This window comes from Zalophus californianus, chromosome 1 (genome assembly GCF_009762305.2).
Source record: "Zalophus californianus isolate mZalCal1 chromosome 1, mZalCal1.pri.v2, whole genome shotgun sequence".
NCBI classification, from domain to species: domain Eukaryota; kingdom Metazoa; phylum Chordata; class Mammalia; order Carnivora; family Otariidae; genus Zalophus; species Zalophus californianus.
Window position 1 is genome coordinate 213,956,420 of NC_045595.1, and position 18,543 is coordinate 213,974,962.

The 18,543-nt window shown below is 62.0% G+C and overlaps 1 protein-coding gene across 2 annotated transcripts; it reads right to left on the reverse strand.

Annotated features, from left to right (window-relative positions):
• Window positions 1-4,496: 4,496 nt before the first annotated feature.
• On the reverse strand, window positions 4,497-15,683 carry CFAP410 (cilia and flagella associated protein 410). Of its 2 annotated transcripts, XM_027587626.2 has the most exons (8): window positions 15,517-15,683; window positions 13,949-13,967; window positions 12,519-12,565; window positions 9,937-10,166; window positions 8,887-9,058; window positions 8,312-8,393; window positions 8,010-8,100; window positions 4,497-5,884 (listed from the first exon to the last, which is right to left on the reverse strand). In XM_027587626.2, the coding sequence occupies exons 1-8, from the start codon at window positions 15,591-15,593 to the stop codon at window positions 5,457-5,459; spliced, it is 1,146 nt and encodes a 381-aa protein (XP_027443427.1). In that variant the 5' UTR covers window positions 15,594-15,683; the 3' UTR covers window positions 4,497-5,456. The 2 variants fall into 2 exon arrangements, with proteins under 2 accessions (XP_027443427.1, XP_027443428.1); XM_027587627.2 differs by lacking the exon at window positions 8,312-8,393 and having other exon boundaries at window positions 5,614-5,884.
• Window positions 15,684-18,543: the final 2,860 nt, after the last annotated feature.

Here is an 18,543-nt window from a genome sequence, read left to right on the forward strand (position 1 = left end):
GACCTGGAACATTCCCTGCCTGGACTGGGGTCTCAGAAACAGCCAAAGATCCTGGGGCAAGTGGCTGATGTGAGCAAGCACCGCAGGGAGACCCTGGTGGGGGGTGGGCGACTGTGGGAGGCTGTCAGAAATGCCGTCACCACTGGGAGCCGAGGGCCAATGCACCACGAGCTCTGGGGGCGGCATGGAGCCTTGCTGTGCAGTGTGGTGCCGGCACCAGGGTCCCCAGAAGGACGGGCTGAACCTTAACACCATCTGTACTCTCGGGGACCTCTGTTCCTCCTGAGCTTGCTGCACGATCCACTTCTGTTCCCACCGCGGTTACCTGGGCACTCAGTCCAGGGCTGCTCCTGGCCTGCACTCCTGCCCTTGGCACCTGCAGAGGCTCAGGGGGAGGGTCTGGGACCCATACGGTTTTGTGGGGAGCCCCTGGCTTTGGGGGCTCACAGGCCACATCAGGGGCTCTGGGCAGGGGATCTCCTGGTTGGGCCTAGGGACCAGGCTGGGGCCCTCTGTCCCTCTAGCTGCCTTCACGTCCCCAAGACCTTGGCAGGGTGCCTTGGTCACTCCAAGGAAGCAGCTGGCATGGTGGGGGCCGGGCCAGGGGACCCCGCCCTCCTCACTGTAGGGGCTCCGAGCCTGAGGGCTTTCTGGAGCTGGGGCCCCTCTGGTCTACTCTGCCTGCCACGAGTGTGGGTGCTCCTGGGGCAGGCCGAGGAGGGGGCAGTTCCCCAAGGAGAGGGTCCCAAGTGTCTGAACCTTGAGAGACCAGGGACCAGTTCCTGGGTCCCAGAAACCTGAGTGTGCATGTGAGTGCATACATGTACACGTGTGAGTGTGTGTGTGAGTGTATGTGTGCACGTGTGTCCGTACAGGTGAGCACACGTGTGTGTGCTTACGCATGTGAGTGGGGAGGCTGCAGCCCGGAGGTGGGGACTCCCTGGGAGGACCCTGGCTGTAGCAGAAACACCCTCCAGTGTACAGCCACGTGTCCATCTGTCAAGCACACAGCCGCACTCAGCCCAGACGCCAAGCTGGCCCAGGCCCTGCTCCATGCTGACCCCTCCCTTGCCAGCCCCCTGCCCCCCCGCCCCGGTGCCGGTCAGGCCTCCCAGGGCACCCAGGGCCTGGCCTGGGGAAGGGAGCTGGGGAGCCTCGGGAGCCTAACTGTGGGACGTTCTTACTGGTTTTGCCTGAACGTGCGGCGTCTGGAGATGCTAGCAAATGGCGCTCAGCCAAACGCTTCCGCAGCCACAGGGCCCGGCCTCTCGCCGGCCTCACGCCGGCCTCTGCCTCCTGGAGCACAGCCTCCCCCGCCTGCCACGGCCACCATGCCACAGCCTGAGAGGCGGGGCATGCACCGGCCGTGGCCTGCGGCAGAAGGCCGAGGCGTCCAGGCCCGGCCCCTGGTGTCCCAACACCCCCTCCTTGCAGCCAGGCCCTGGCTCCTCAAGCAAAGGGGGGCTCCCTGTCCTGGAAGAAGCCCCCAATGCCTGGCTGTCCTAGGGCCATCCCAGGCTGGGGAGCAGGCCCTGAACCCCAGGCCCAGTGGGCTCTGCCCTCCAGCTCATCCTCGAGGACACAGCGTGTGGGTGTCCAGCAGGATGGGGGTGGCACCAGTAGCCTGGCCGCAGGGCACTGACAAGTGTGCCCTCTGCACCGCACCTGAGGGTCAGGGGCTCGCCACCGTGGGAGGCCCCAGCCCAGAGCAGGGCTGCTCTGGCGGGCGCGAGACCCCTGGAAGTGGCTTCTGCATTCCCAGCGTGTGTGCGTGGGCCTCTGATCATGACCCAGGGAGGCTGTGGACAAATGCCAGAGGCTTCTGTGTCCCATGGTACAGATGCTGTGTGGAGTCTGCTCGGGAGCCACCGGCCCAAGAGCACACAGCCAAGGCCTCGCCGAGTCTGCCTGTGAACCCGGACACGCACAACGTGGATGGGAGAGAGCCCACGGTGGGTCCCTGCTGCGCGGAGAGGGGGGCGGGTGGGGCAGGCAGGCGGCAGGCCATGCCCGCAGGGGCCTGCTGGCGGCGGGGGGGAGCAGGCAGGGGCTCCGCTGTGGGCTGGAGCTCCTGCAGGACTCAGCTCCCCGCAGGGAGACTGTGCTGGTTTCCTGAGAACCACCACAAACATACGGGGTTCAAACACCCCCATTTGTGACCTCACAGTAGCTCAGGAGTGTGGGCGCAGCTGAGCTGGGTCCTTGGCTCACGAACAGCCGTGACTGAGGGCTGTTCCTGGACCTCAGGCTCTTCTGAGCTGCCTGTGGCCGAATTCCGGGGGCGGCAGTGGATGTCTGCTGCTTCCAGTCTCTGAGCTCAGGGACAGAAGGCCCACACCCTCTTCAGCCCTAATCGGTTGGCACCTATAAAGGAGCGCCGCAGGGGCTCCCTGATTAGGCCCGGCCCACCCAGGCCAATCTCCCTTCTGATTAACTCAGGCAGCTGGTTAGGGACCTCAAGTACATCTCTGAAGCTCCTTCACCTTGGCCATATATGCAGGGTATCCATCATAGTCACAGACCCCCCCTACTTGGGGGTGGGGGTCATATGGGTGTACACAGCAGGGGTCTGGGACCTTGGGGCCACCTGAGAATCCCACAGACAGCAAGTCCCAGCCTTACTTGCAGGAAAGCGTGTGCCGAGATGGTTCTCAGTACAGGGTAGGAGTGTGAGGGGCCTCGAGAGCGTGGCTGGAGAAAGGGGTGCTGGAGGCCCCAGGAAGATGGTGAACTAGGGAGCAAGTATTGCTCTCTGGCTGCCTGTGGCTGGGGCAGGGTCCTGGGAGCGGCCAGTGGGGTCTGCTGCAGAGGTGGGGCGCTGGGCAGGTGTCTACATGGTCCAGAAAGCAGAGCAGTAATCCCATCTGCCTTGTGAAGCAGCCCCGTCCCCACGGCTCCCCAGCCCCTATTCAGCACCCCTGGGCCGAGGCTGGCCTGCTGGGAAGCAGGGGGAGCAGCTGAACCCAGAGCCAGCTTTCCACCCGGACGGCTGTCCCCAAGGCACAGGGCGGCCCTGGAGGGCGGCTCCCCGAAGCCACCGTCCCTTGTTGGAGGAGGGTGCAGCCCACGGGGCAAGCCGGCCCCCCCGCCCCCCGGGGCCTGCTGGCTGCCGAAGGCTCTGGGATGCAGGCGGCCACAAATGCATCCTCCGTCCCATCATTCCTGCACCCCAGGCTGCTATGCGCAGACTATCTCAGCCCTGAAAGATACAGGTACTTCTGCGAACTTTCCGGGCAACGAAGCCCATGAGTAAATCTTACCGGGATACCAGGATTCTGAGAAGCATCCGCTGAAGCAGGAGTCCTCAGTGTCTGGCAGATTGAACATTTTTCGACAATTCTGCTGCTGACAGGGCTCTGGGGAGCACTGGAGAGCATTTCTGGGAAATCGCCCACACACAGGTGTGCTCGCGGCAGGACTTCAGAACGTCTCCAGAGGGCCTGCACGCGGGGAGGGGGTGGGCAGTAGCAGGCATCGGGGCGCCGTCCCAGACCCCCAAGGCCCCCCCGGTGAGCTCAGTCGGCCGGCCCAGTAAGGACGCTCACCACGGGGACCCTAGCTGTCGGGCGCGTGGGCAGGTGTAGTGAAGCTGTCCGGTTTTCCTACTTGGGGACATCTGGAAGGGGGTGATGTGGACGCTACATCATCAGCCGGGCTAGCATTCACAGGTTTCCCCCACCCCTGCCCACCCCTGCTCCCCACCAGCCCCTGGGGAGGGGAGGGCGCAGGTGGGGCTCCCCAGGTGAGAACCATGGGGACCATGGCCACCAGCCTCCCAAGTGTGCCGCTGTGATGGGCAGCTCAGCCCTTCATGCACAAGCAGTATTTCTTCCTCACACGAAACTGGACAGCCCTGCAGGACCTGAACGGCCGACTTCCCAGGGAGCAGCTAAGACCCGGCTGCGTGATGTGGGGGCAGAGCACCCTGCAAGTGTGGGGTCCCGTGTGCCCACGCTGGTCGCGGCCTGGCCGAGCACACGCTAGAAATGCAGGGGTGCAGGTGGCGCAGGCCAGCAAACAAGTCCCCTCGCGGGATGTGGATGCCCAGCGCCGCTTGCACTCGGCGAGGCCACTGTGGGCATCCACTCCCGGCCGGGCCAGCGCTCCCTCAGCTGCACAGAACTCCCCAGATGCGTGCTGGCAGCACACTAGGCCAGCCTGGGCTGCCCCCAGACCCTGGCGGGGCCCCCCAAAACCTCGGGCTCCCCAGGGCAGCCCTGGAGCCCGTGTGTCTGTTCGTGGAAAATGCCGGCAGCAAAGAGCCCTGGTCTCTTCTCAAAGCGCATCTCCCCCTGAGCTCAGAGCTCTCCGGCCGCTGAGTGGGAGCAGAGCCCTGGGGTGCTCAGGGCCCAGCCAGCCTGGTGGCCAATCCAAGGTCCCTAACTGGGGCGCACCAGGTGATGGCGCAGGCGGGAAGTTGGTGTGAGCCCCGCCAGGTGGGTGGGGAAGGGAGAGTGTTCTCAATTTAACACAAGAACCCCCAGCTTGCTCTCAGACGCTTTATTGAGAGTCTGCCTGTCCCCACATACAGAGGAAAGTGCACACACGGCCGGGTGGCCACCCCTCACAGACGCCCCCACATGGCGACGCCTCGCTTCTGCCACTCAGTTCCTGGAGAACCACAGATGCCCCAGAGAGCAACCACCCGCCGGGGGCCCAGCACCCAGCGCCCAGCAGCCCTCCTGGGCCCCAGGCCGTTTGAAACTCGCTGGCCTGAGTGCAGCCTCTCTTTTAAGGGCAGCACCGTCTCCTGGGCATGGCCACCCCACCTGGATCCTTGCACACGGCGCACAAGTCACCCCTCTGCTAGCACGGTGATGGACACATTACACAGATCTGGGTCCCCATCAACCGGAGCGGGGGTGAAGGCAACCCTGCTCCTGTCCCGGCCACAGTAAGACCGGCTACCGGCTCAGAGGCCACGCCGCTCCCCAGCCCAGGGAGGCATCCTCAGCTGCAGGGGAGCACTAGGAAGGCCCCTCGGCCTGCAGCACTACCATCAGAGCAAGGCCCGTGGCTCTCCCTGAGGTGTCCTCCCCCAGCCACTGCCTCTCCACGGCTGCACCTGCATCCTGCCCACCCCGGGCCTCTCCCACCCATCCGCACAAACCCCTGGCCCTGCAGGCTCTCAAAAAGGCAGAGAAAAAAGGAAGGTGCGTTCTCCAGTCCTGCCCCCACCCTAACAGCTGCACGACATGTCCCGGTGGCGGCCAGCAGCAGCGGTGTGGGTCTGCTGATGCCAAGTCACTCTAAGGACCGCACCATTCTGGAAGCTGGCCATGGTGGACAGAGCCTATTCCACAACTGGGGCAGAGAACTGATAGGAGAAACGCGCATGAGTGACAGCCCTCACCTTCAAAACAACGTCAACGTCATGTCTGTCCCCTAGGAAACGCCTGCTTCCAGATCAGACTTCAGTAAGATATTTATTAGGGATGGTGGCAGCCATGCCCGCCTCAGGAAGAGCCAAGTCCAGGTGGGCCCCCCCCACAGGCTGGCGTGCACCTGGGCCCCGGGCAGGAGGGCACCTGGCACAGTGCCCGACGCCCTTCCTGCTCTCGCTGGGGCGCCATCCACACCGAGGGCTTGGCTTCCCCAGGCAGGCCTGAACTTCCTGGGACACAGCCCACGTGCTGGGACTCAGCCGGGGTCCAGTAGAGGCCGTGGCCGTGGAAGGGACCCCACGTCTCCCAGGTGCTTGGGCACGGGGTCGCGGGAGGAAGGCGTGGCAGCTCGGGCTTCCGACTGACGGTCACTCCACGTCCTCCTGCAGGTCCTGCTTGCGCAGGGCCTGGAGCCGGCTGGCCACGGTCTGGTGCACGGTCTCCAGCCCCTCGGCGTCCAGCTCCCTCAGGAGCAGCAGGACGGCGGTCAGCACATTGTTCTGGGGGCACAGAGTCACCACTGAGTGCCCCCCACCCAGACACGGACATCGCAGGCGAGCGGCCTTCCAGGCAACCCAGGACAGCGCACAGAGACTCCGGCAGACGAGTGGCAGCGCCTGCAGGGACTGCCCAGAGAGGCCAAGCAATAGGCCCTCGGCCACACAGCCAGCCGCTCGGCAGGGGTCAGAAGGGGCTGAGTGGCCGGGACGGCGCTCAGGAACGTGTGCTCGCTCTCTCTCTCTCTCACACACACCGCTTGTGTGTCACGCGTGTGCATGTGGTTTCTACCCACCCTGGAGCAAGGGAGAATTCTGCACACGGGGGCTACTCGAGCTGGCTCTTCCCGTGAGGTGACAGGAGAGCTGGGTGTGAGCGGGGGCGCACGGCAGCAACGTGCCATCTGCTCAGAGGGTCACACTGGGGCTCGGCAACAAAGCCCCTGCCCACCCCAGGGCACTAACCCCTGACCTCAGCTACCCTCGGGGGTCCTGCTCCCCCTGCAGACCTACACCGGTGCGGCCTCCCCGGCCACCCGCACCCCCCCACTCAGGCTTGCAGGACCTTCCGTGGGAGGACCGAGCCACTTCCACATTCAAAGTAGGGCCAGAGCCTGCCTTTCTGCCCCCGGAAGCAGCTCTGCCTGTTCCAGGGGATTTGATGATTTTCAGTCTGCATATATGGAACGCACCGAGCTGGATCAGTGATTCAGTCTTGGGGTGACCCCCAACCCAATGCCCCGTGCTCTCAGAGGCCTGGGTGTGGGGAGGAGGGAGGTTTGGGCCTTGCCCTGCCTGCAGAGGCTGACCCGCTCCGGGGGCCGTGTAGGGGGTTACACACGTGCGCGGACCCTGCAGAGGCTGACCCGCTCCGGGGGATGTGTAGGGGGTTACACACGTGTGCAGCCCCTGCAGAGGCTGACCCGCTCCGGGGGACGTGTAGGGGGTTACACACGTGTGCAGCCCCTGCAGAGGCTGACCCGCTCCGGGGGACGTGTAGGGGGGTTACACACGTGCGCGGACCCTGCAGAGGACGGTGACCCGTGCAGGGAAGGGGCCACAGGCCCGGTGACCGCTGCCTACACTGGCCTGCAGCCTGCAGTGACTTCTGTCAGCTCTGGGGGGACACTTTTCCCGGAGGGCAGGCTGGCCCCTCCCAAGGACAGGGCCTCCATCCACCCCCCCCTGTGCCTCCCACAAGCTTTCAAGTCCCTCGAGGGGGTGCTGGCAGCCCCCGGCCCCAGCTGTGGAGTCCCTCCAGTGTGAGTCTCGCTGCTCCCACGGCTCTTGTTGGACCCTGCAGCCAGAGCTGGGAGCAGGTGCTGCGGGTCACAGGCCTCCCTCGGACTCCAGCTCTGCTCAGGCAGCCCCCCTCCCATGTGACCAGGAGGCAAGGTCCCCGCTGGGCCAAGCTAACGGTGTGACCCCGTTCTTCTGGCCAATGACGCTCACACTCAGGACGTGAGCAATTCCAGTTGATGAAGCCAGTCCTGCTGGGTGGGGGGGTGGGGGGGTCCACAGGGAAGCTGCGCTTTCTGTCTCATGAGGACACACATGGGAAGACATGGCCCCTGTCCCCTTGGGTATGAGCCTGGATCACATGGCCAGCCCACTGACCAGGAGGGGGACAAGCCCCCAGGACAGATCAGAATGACAAGGAAACAGATGCTTGGAAAGGTCCAGCATCGTTGATGGAAGTGCCCACATGACCCACTTCTTGAACCTATCACTCTTTAGGGACCAACAGGAGCCACAGTGACACGGAAGCCGCCCTGCCAGGACAGGGAGGCCTCCCCGAGAGCAGCAGCCCCTGCAGCGTCAGGTGCCGCCAGAGCCGCCCTCCCACCCCCAGGCCAGACATGGGGTGGACCCAGGTCCCGCGCTGCACCAAGCTGCCTGCAGGCTGGTTTGGGGGTCTCCTCTCCCCGGGGTTGCTACTTCTCTGCTGGCACAGTCGCTCTGGTGTGCCACTTCCAGTTCAGCTCAGAGCCAGCTTCCCACCCTCTGGGGCCCGGCTCGGTGAGACCCTGGCTGTCTGCAGCCTGTCCAGCCCCACCCCCCCCACCCCCCATTCTGGGCATTGGAAATGGCGGCCACCTCCAGCCAGGGCTGTCCCCGTCATGCTCACCCTGTTCTTGCGACTGCTCACGGTGTCCCTCTGTGAGAAGGAAGGAAACCGGTCCCGGGAAGGTGGCTTCAGGCTGAGTTGGCTCTGGATGCTGTGGGTAGGAGAGGGAGCATGGGGCTGTGAGGCCTGACCTGCTCGGGGCCCCATTTCCAACCCCAGGGCCTCGGAGCACAGCAAGGAAGGAGAACTGCCACTTGGTGACATTGCTTCTGGAGGGACGGAGCACTGCACGGGCGGGAGGGACGAAGGATTTGTGGCCTAGCACGTATCTCTCTGGGCCCCCGGGGGGCCCCTCGCTGTACCTGGGCTCCCACCAGGGTTGGGGGCGCTGAAGATGCAAATGGGAACGCAGAGCAGTGGGCAGCACGCAGGTGGCCTCCTGCACTGGTGGGAAACAGGACGGCGGGCTTGGCTGCCAAGTGGACGCAGCCTGAACCCCACTGGGCTCGACTGTTTCTACAACATTCTCCGTGCTCCGCGGCTGCTCAGAAACAGCCTGCCCCCAGAGGCTGCTTCAGGCCCGTCTGCGGTGCTGTGGTCAGGGAGGGCCCCCCTCAGGGCCGCACAGCCCTCCCTGCCCCACAGCAGCTCAGGTGGCCTTCCCTCGGGGGGACCGCAGTGCTGGGCCCCGTGGTGCCCACTGGCCCACATCCCCTGCCCCAGCCCCAGGCCGCTCCAGCTACGAGGGTGGCTCCGTACCCACACAAGCCCCGGGCCCTGAGCCTTCCGGGCACACAGCTGCAAGCAGGCTGGGGAGCGATGAGAGCCACAGACGGCAAAGAACCACCGTGGGCAGCTCCTTTCCCTCCCTCCCCAGAGAGGCCCACCGACTCCACAGGAGGACCCGGGGACAGGCCCGCCACCCCCGCCAGCTCACCTCGTCTCCTCCTGGCCACAGCCCAGCGTGTCCTGCCGGGTCTCAGCAGTGGTGTCCATGGCGCTCAGGGCGTAGGACAGCGCAGGCCCGCCATTCCCCGTGCCCTGTCCGCTGGGGGCTGTGACCTCCTCCCCCTCCATCAGCGCACGGGACAGCTCCTCCTCGGTCACGGCTTCAGAGTGGGGGGGATGACATTATCAGAGCGGACTCGCCCCCAAAGAAGCCCCCCCCACCCCGGGCCGTGGCTCTGCCTTCGATGCCACGCCCGGCACAGTCTGCCGGAGACAGGAGGGGTGTGTCTCCGCCCCACTGGCCAGCCCCTCGAGAGCAGGGCCGGGTCCTGTCACCTCCCTGTCCTGGCCCGAGCTGCATATGAATCTCAATTCCAGCCCCTGCTACAAGCAAGTGTTCGTAAGAAGCCAAATTAAGGTCAGCGTTAAAAAGGAACAGAGTACACAGTATGAGTCTGTTTCACTCCCCCGTGGCTTAATTTCTCTGCGCTAACTTATATGACACTTGTTTTCTGGGGGAAAGAACTGTGCACGCATGACCAGGGCCAAGAACTGGCGCAGCAATGCCAGTGGCCTCGCAGAGCCCGGCAGAGACCCTGGAGAACGGGTGGGGAAGGAGCGGGTCAGAGCCGCAGGGAGGACCCTCAGGCCTCCAGCAGGAAGAGGCAAGCAGCGGGGGGACCACGGGCGTGCCTCACCTGCCGCGGGGCCCCGGGGGCCAGCATGGACGTGGCCAGCCCGCTGGGACCCTGTCACCCGCTCGCCAGGCCACTCGGGTAAGTGTCTGGAGCAGAGTTCTGAGCAGGAACAAAGCAGCAGAAGCAACGGCGTGCCCAGGCAGGAGGTGGGTGAAGCGTGCGTGAGGCCCACCTGCGATCCCACACTCCGCGTGGGGCCGCACCCGGGGGGTCGGACCCACTCAGACTTGCGAAACGAGGAGCAGCAGCCTGGGGGACTCCCCCCGAGACCACAGGAAGGGGGCCCCCGCTGCGTCTGGAAGGACTGGGCACGTGCAGGTGCCGGGCGGTGCGACACCCACCCTGGTTGTCCAGCTTCTGCAGGTGCGGCAGGTTGCGCAGGACGGTCATGCGGTAGAGGTGGGGGTCGGTGCCGCAGCACGGGTTCTCTGCCAGCCAGAGCACGCGCAGGCGCGGCAGGCCCTTCAGGTAGAAGAGCTCTGCCAGGCTGGGGATGCAGTTCTTCCGCAGGTAGAGCTCGCTCAGCTGCTGGCACCGGCTCACGGGCTCCAGGGTGGAGACACTGTTGACGCTGCACAGGGACGGCACGGTTAGCGCCCCGCTCGCGGAGGGCGGCGCCCCTCCACACTCCTCTCGGGTCCGCTGCAAACACCAGGCGAGAGCAGCCCCGGGGTCGGGCCCATCTGCCCTCGCCTTGGAAGGAGGTCAAAAGTGGACAGCGTGAGTCACAGGTTCAACAAACACCCCAGGCCAAGGAGAAAGCGTAAGGATGGGAAGTCCCTCAGGCTGGACAGATGAGCAGCAGTGAGCAACACCCTGGCCTCCTGCTCGGTGCAGGCCTCCTGGAGTCAGCTGGGGAGTCAGAGGTCTCACTTTCCCTCACAGGACAGGAAACCGGCCACCAAGGAACGTCTCTGTGCCCCAAAGTAGGCAGCGGCCAGAAAAACCCACAGCAAACACAAGCAAGCTCCGAGTGACAGAGAACCGAGCACCCAACTTCCCAAATCCCATGCCTAAGGAAGAAACAGAGTATGTGGGTTTATGTTTTGTTCCTCAGAATTGTGAACACATCAGAGACAGAAAATCACCCAAGCCTCTGGGCAGAGACCCTACAGGCTTGCACGGACACAAGCAGAAACCTTCCCACCTCCACAAGAGCAGATGGCCCACGAACACGCACTGGGCTTAAGAGCAGGCGCCCAGGACTGCGAGCCTGGCGGCAGCACCATACAACACAGTCCTCCTCTGCAGCTCTGGGGCCACTGCCGCTCCCTGCATGTGGAGGGCACGGGTGGGGCCTCTCCAGGCCACACTGCCCCAAGGGCCAGACCTATCTAGAACATTCTTTGCTGGAGGCTGCACTGGTGTGGGCAGCGATGGCCTAATTCGTCCCTGAGACAACACTGCAGTGGTGGCCCCACTTACTAATGGGGTTGCCAGCACGGAGCGCTGCGCTCAGCGTATGGCCTGCTTCACTCGAGAGCCAGGAGTGCAGCGGTCGCCACTGCACCCTGAGCAGGACTCAGGGTTTGCCATCTCCAAGTCTGAGGAAACTGTCCGAGGCACAGGCCAGGGTGTAACATGAAGATCCGAATCTGTACCCCGGCCTGCTGCCCTACGGGACCACTGGGCTAACTGTGGTTGTATTGAGTATTTGTGCCCCCCAAACTCCTATGCTGAAACCTAACCCCTAAGGTGATGGGGTTCGGAGGGGACCGGTGCCCTCATGAAAGAGCGCCCTGAGCCCCCTTCCCCCTCCCCAATGCGAGGACCCAGCCAGAAGAGGGCCTCCCCAGACACTGAAAATGCCAGCACCAGCTTGGACTTGCAGCTCCAGAGGCACGACACACGGTGTCTATCGTCCGCAAGCCGCCTGGTCTACGGGATTCTGTTCCAGCAGCCAGAACAGACTAGACAGCCCGCCTCCACGCGCGGCTGAGACCAAAGGGAAGTGACTGCCCTCCAGGAAAGGACTTGCACCCTGCATTCACGCAGCGATTTACACTCGGGTTCCAACGCAGCCAGCCACGCAGACCGGGCACCTGAGCTCAGTCAACAACCTGGGCCCCCCGTCCTTTCTCTGAGCTGTGAGCACGACAGATCCTGCAGCACAGGGAGGCCCAGCAACTTGCCCCATATCACTCCAGGCAGGGTAGAGCTAGGGTTTGAGCCACACCTATTTTCAGGAATGAAAGGCAATCCATTCATTCATCAGGGAAGGCTCTCCGGGCTCAAAACACAGCCTCACTGATAACAAGTCAGTGACACAGATATCTGGCGCATGAACGCTCCCCAAGCACTCTGTTTTCCTGCCTGCACTCACTCCTCACTGCCCCCACGTGGGCAGATGCCGGTATTAGGTCCACATTACAGAGAGGGAAACTGAGGCCCAGAGATGCTGAGCCTCCCTGAGGCTCCCAAGGGGGCAGGAGGGAGTTCAGAGGCAGAGGACAATGCTCCCTCCCCCGACCCTCCAAACTGCCCAACTGCCAGAAATCCCAGCAGCTACATTTGGTTCGTCCACGGCCTCCCTAGTCTGTTAAGATGCCAATGCCCCCGGAAGGGGTGGCTATCAAAATGAGAGAGCATGTGACACAGAGACACTGGCAGAGCTCCTGGCAGCAACAGAACCAGACGGCAGAAACGGTGGGGGCGCTGGTGGCAGACGTGACGGCGGCTGCTCATCGTGTGGGGTGGGGGCTGTGCCCACGATCACAGGGAGGGCGGGCAAGGACACAGCAGCGTGCTCGAGGGGGACGGGCGGGCAGAGCTCGGAGGGGACTTGTGCTGCCCGGCTGCCCCGCGCACAGAGGCGGCCGTCGCAGACACGCTCTCGTTGGGAGTTTTCAGGTTATCTAAAGGCATGTGGAGGTTCTCCTTCTTTCGAGCCCCGTGACTCAGAGCACAGCAGGCGTGTAGGTACCTGAGGGTGATCACCTCCAGGCTGGGCATCTCCCGGCAGATGGAGACCTAGGAAGGAAAGGACGCTGATGGGGCACAGGCCGCTGGGCACTCCCCGCGAGCCCAGAGCAGACCCGCGATGCGCCACACTCAGCGCCGCCGCCACAGCCGAAGCAGAGCCATGCCCCGGCCTCACTGGGGCTGGCACATGACGCGCGAGAGCGTGCAGGCTCTGCCTCATACTCCGTGTACTGCATTGCCCTCGGGTTCCCTACACCCAAGGGAGAAACACGCACGCTCTCTCTCGCCACCGTCAAACGCGGCCACCATCCCTACCCTTCGATGCCCGCAGAAGACATCGGGTAAGGGGACCTCTGTGGCCCCTACGCTGGACAGAGAACCTCTGTCTTGCTGTCCCTGCGGCACAAGGAGAGGGCTTGGCCAACAAAGCTGGGCCAAAAGGGAGACAGGATTGAGACTGGATCTCATGCCATTTTAATACTGTCAATTCAGGAGAAAAGAGCAGCAGGGTGCTCGGCTTGGTCCACAACGGCTCCCTAACCTGTGAGGCCGATGGGCGGGGCAGTGCTCAAGTGTCTTTGCACTTGCCATGCGCCAGGCACCGAGCCAGATGACGCCCTTGACCTCAACAGGCTCACGGTCTGCTCAGAATGCTTCACATGTGCAGTGGATTTGTTTTCTGCTACGGTGGTATTTTTGTTTTTTTAGGGTTGTTTTTGGCTGCTTGGATATGCTGCATTTCAGTTATAGCGTGAGGTGGACTCAACTTTTCTGGATAACCCACTGTCTCAGCAGCATTTCTGACTCTGTTTTCAAGGAAAGGTACAGTTCAAGTGACAAAACTAAGTAAGAAAGAAAAGACAGGTACATGATCCCTGTGTAAGTCAGGGACATTCATTCCAGGAGAGAGAGAAAGGGAAAGAAATCTGTTCACAGACCCATGGCTCAGCTCAGGGCACTGCTCCCTGACCCCCACCCTGGGCCCCATCCCCTCCTGGCATGGCCTGGAGGGGGGAGCACAACACTGGATCCCACCGAGAGCAGGAGCTGAAGTGAGCAACCTCCTCAGTGACTCACAGCCCAGGAACCCATGAAAAGAGCCTCCCGGCAGAGTGCACGTCTAAGGTGCAGCAAAGCCCTCTGACGTTCATCCGCAGCCGAACTTTGGATCTGCTCCCTCCTCCGTGAGAGGTGGCACATGGAGACTTCCACTGACAGGAGAACACTTAAAGGAATTTCAAAATAAAGCTGGGCACTTGGAACATCTCTTTCCTTAGTCGTTCCACATTACGAAAGCTGCTAAATGAACCAAGTACCAGATTAGGGGCTGAATGGATGTGTGCAGTTCTGGAAATTCAGCGATCCTCCTGGGGAACAGGATACAACTTTTGGGATCAGAGAGCATTTGGAGATGATCGGCATAATACTTACATCTGTGAGGCGGCTGCCCCTAGGGGAAAAAAAAGACATACATACTTTAATTTTGGTAAAGTTGAGTAAAAAAATATTAGAAACAAAAATTCCAAAAATTAATGACAAATGTCTACAAGCTAAAATTCTACGATGTCAGTGACAAAGTCAGGGACAGCCTGTCCAGATGACTGACAAAGGTGTCAAAACTTGTTGCGGGGCTATCTGCAACAAAACTCTCTATGCTCAGTGCTTGAGGGGCGCTTCTCAGACTGAGGAGCAGGAGAGCCACTGCACTTGGAGGGCACAAAGATCCATTCATTCTCCAGGCTGTGGCAAGGCAGGACAATGTCCCTCACTGATGTCAGTAAACAAGCAAGTCCTTGTGAGGGGCCCAGTTCAAAGGCTGTGGAACATGCAGCTCATGAAGCAAACGCTGGAGAGCCGGAATCAGGGCCCTTGTCTTCCCCTGCTCAGACAAAGCCTGGCCACCTCATGCAAAACAAAGCGGGGCGTTATTGGGAACAAGAGACAGGGCCGAATGTCAGAAGTGCCACAGGCAGAGCTCACTGCAGTCAATCTGTGACACTTCCCAGGACGAAGGCGGACTGGGGGCTGAGTTCCTCCCGCCCCAGCTCCACTGCCCAGGCGTGCGTGAAGCCCCGCCTGTAGGTCTTTCAGGAGTTCCTGAAGTGTGCCTGTCCTTCCTTGGCCCAGCCAGACCTGGCCACCCCACCTTGGAGCCTGCACTGACCCCACAGCTCCTGTATCATGTCCTGTGTCACCTCCCAGACCGTGAGGCACCTGGGGACAGCCCCTCCCAACAGGACTCAGTTACAGAAATGTTTCCCGAATCGTTACTCTGGAGCCTCAGCTCTCTATCTTTCCCACTAGGAACGTGTTAATCCCCTCTGTCTCGGGACACGCCTGGGTGGCTCAGTCGGTTAAGCGTCTGCCTTCGGCTCAGGTCATGATCCCAGGGTCCTGGGTTCGAGTCCCACATCAGGCTCCCTGCTCAGCAAGAGGCCTGCTTCTCCCTCTGCCTGCTGCTCCCCCTGCTTGTGCTCTCTCTCTCTCTCTCTCTCTCTCTGGCAAATAAATAAATAAAATCTTTAAAAAAAAAAAAAAAAAAGAGTTGCTTTAAAAAAAAAAAATCCCCTCCGTCTCCCACCTTATTAGTCGACTTGGCTCCCAATGACCCACAATGTGAGAAAACAGTCCCTTCCCGAAGGGAACCGTTTGCCCCACCAATGCTATCTAGAAGGCCGACAAGACTTGAAGGCAATTCCAATTGGTTTGAGAAAAGCTAGCATGTTTGGAGCCTGCGTCTGAAACACCACAACCCAGAGGGGGTAAAAGTTCTGGAAGGATCTTTGGCAATGGCCACCTGGGCTTGTGGCAGTTCCCCCCGCAGGCTGTGGGGCCCGGGCACCTGCTCCCTTCCACCCCGAATCGCCCTGTGGCTCCTCCGCAGGCCCTTCCCGCCCCCGGCCAGGGCGGAGGTGCGGGTCCGGGGCCGCTCCGCCCGGGCGCGGGTGCTGGGCAGCGCGGAGGACGCGCGGGGACGGCCCCAGCCTCTGGGTCCTCACCAGCAGTTGAGCTTCCGCACACTGTGCAGCTCCGAGGCCTTGGCCCGGGACAGGACCATCTTCCGAGTCAGCTTCATGGCGGAGGGCCGCCGGGAACCCAGATGCAGCCCGGCCCTGCCCCGGACCCACCGCCCGCTAGCCGGGAGGCTCTCGACTCCGCGGCTCCAGTCTCCAGGGGGCGGGGCCCCGTCGCCAGGGGCGGGTCCTGCGAGCCCATTGGTCACCCCCGTGAGGGGGCGGTGCGGCGCGAGCGCAGTGAGGCCATCCAACTTGCGCTCAGGACGTTGGCTCCGCCCCGGCCTGCCCCGCCCCGCCCCTCGGGCTGTGCGCCCCGTGCGGCGCATGTGCGGTTTGGGGATACGGCCTGTGACGCATTTCTGCTGCGACCGGTTGAGGAGCTTCTTCATGACCGAGCCCCAAGCCCCCGAACCCCGGAGCCCCCGAGCCCTCGAGCCCTCGAGTCCTCAAACCCCCCATCCCCGAGCCCCCAAGGCTCCCAGCCCGGAGCTCCGAGCCGCCGAACCCCCGATCCCTCGAGCCTCCGAGTCCCCGCAGTCCCGAGCTTTCGAGCCCCGATCCCTCGAGGACCCCAGCCCCCAGCCTGTGAGCCCCCGAGAGCCCAGACCCCCAAGCCTGGAGGATAGAGATGACAGTTTCTTGACTCCCTGAATAACTGCTATTTTAAACTGTTGAAATAAGAAATCGGGGGCAGTCGTGGGGCTGTGTGGAGTCCCTCCCTCCCCTTGAGCATTTAAGGAAAGGTGGCCTTTCAAGGGTTAAGCCTTTTATTTTTTTATTTTTTATTTTTAAAGATTTTATTTATTTATTTGACGGAGAGAGACGCAGCGAGAGAGGGAACACAAGCAGGGGGAGCGGGAGAGGGAGAAGCAGGCTCCCCGCCGAGCAGGGAGCCCGACGCGGGGCTCGATCCCAGGACCCCGGGACCATGACCTGAGCCGAAGGCAGACGCTCAACGACTGAGCCACCCAGGCGCCCCATGTTAAGCCTTTTAGAAATCAAAGATTACCAGGGGTGCAGGTTACATTGGCCGGCATTTGGGATCTCAGAGCTGGGGTAGGTGACAGGACCCCACTTGAGTCATCGTCTAAGGCCTCTTTTTCACCAAGCCGCTGTCCTGCCTGTGACCTGCCCACAGCCCCGTCTCAGCAAAGCCTGTCACCCCCACCCCTGATGTCTGATCACCCCCATTAGCTGATTAAGTTCTTCATCCCCCAGGTAGGGTCTGATCATCTTAGCCTGCGAGACCCCCTACCCATGATGTCTCAGGTCTTTTCCGTCCACTGGCCCCCGACTCTGCTCCTTGGCTGTAAACCCCTCTTGTGTCTTCTTTGTATTTGGAGTCGAGGCCAGCCTCTCTCCCTTACTGCAATAGTCTTGAATGAAGTCTTCCCTACTGTTTTAAGAAGTGTCAGAATAATGTTTTCTGGAACAGAGGTCAGACAGACATTGCTTTCCCAGGGTCCCTGAGACACGTGGAGGGCTGGCCTGGAAGGGCCCTGTGGCATGGCGAGAGGTGAGACGCCGTGGGAGAGAGCCGAATTGTACTGCAGGATCCCCCATCCCGCTCAGCCCTGCTGCTAGTATTACAAAGGCAACATGGGGGATCCCACAAAGAGGAAAGCCTTCCCACAGTAGTTTAACAATTGCTGCTGCTTTGGGTTGTGTCCTTGTGCCGTGTTTTGCCGGGCCACGGCGTGCCATGAGTGGTTTAGCAGTCAGATTCTTGCCTTGAGGGCTCTCACCGAGGCATGGGGGAGGTGGCCCCCAAAACGGTGTGTGAGTCTCCTCAGGCAACAGAGAACTTTGGTGTTCTTTGAGGAGAAAGAAGGCTCACAAACAGTGGCAGTGAGAGCTCTCAAACGGACAGTGGTTTTAGTAGCAGCCCCTGGGGACCTGTCCAGGTCTCAGGGCAGGACAGAACACCTCTCGTGCGGGAATCCTGCAGTCACAAGAAGCCAAGGTTTGGGTAGTGGCCTGCAGGGGCACTGTGGGTCCATCCCGTGGAAGAAACAGTTCAGGAATAGGGTGGCCGGAAGGCTGGGGAATGAGGGAGGGTGCTCAGGGTGGCCATGGTTGAGTCAGTGTAAGATTTGGGAGCATAGGGGGGTTTCAGAGCAGCACATTCTGAGTTCTTAGCCTTCAAGTGGGCAGAGGGTGATCTAACCAATGAGGCTCGACCTAAGAAAGGCAGACCTGAGCTCTGCCTCACTGAGAGTGGCAGGAAGATTCCAGGAGGCCCAGGCTATGGGAGCTTGCAGAGAGGGCTTCTGGCTGTCCCAACCTGAGAGCCACCAGGTGACAGGGATAAAGTAGGGGCTGCCAGGAGCTGTGAAGAGCAGGCTGGCCCAAGAGGTGGTGTAGAAGCATCCGGAGAGTCTGCCCAAGCTGTGGATGACAGTGCCACCAGCAGACAGAAGCAGACATCTGCAGAAATTCGTTCTGGGGAAGACTGAGCAGGCTTGTGACGGGGCATTGTATGTCGTGGCTGTGGGCCAGTGGCTGACAGGAAGGGGGCTTGGGAGTTGCTGGCCCTGCTGGACCCCACCTGGCTGAGATGGCCCCTCCCCCTCCTACCTGGACCACTATGGTCCAGGCAAAAGGACCAGTCCAGGTTGGGTGTGAGCCATGCCAGGGAGGGCTGTGGCACAGACCCCAGCTCTCAGGAGAGGGCTGCACCTGGAGGGTTTTCTGTAGGTAATGGGGGTGATGGGGGAAGAGAGGTGTGGAGACCCTGCGGGTCTGCCTGGAATAGGTCAAGGCCCTCGGGTTCGGGTGTGTGGATCTCCCCTGCACCAATCACCGGGGAACAGGAGCACTTGTCCCTGAGTCCAGGCAGCCTCTGGCAGGAACCCTCTCAGCCGAAGGGGAGGAGCGGCACCTGTTGGGCACCCACACGTGGGGAAGGGGGACAGCTGTGCTTCCAGCTCTCTAGCTTCTGGGAGCCTCTGCAGCCCCTACCTCCTCTATTTGGCTGTTCAAGAGGGTGGCTGGGGTGTGAGCCAGTTG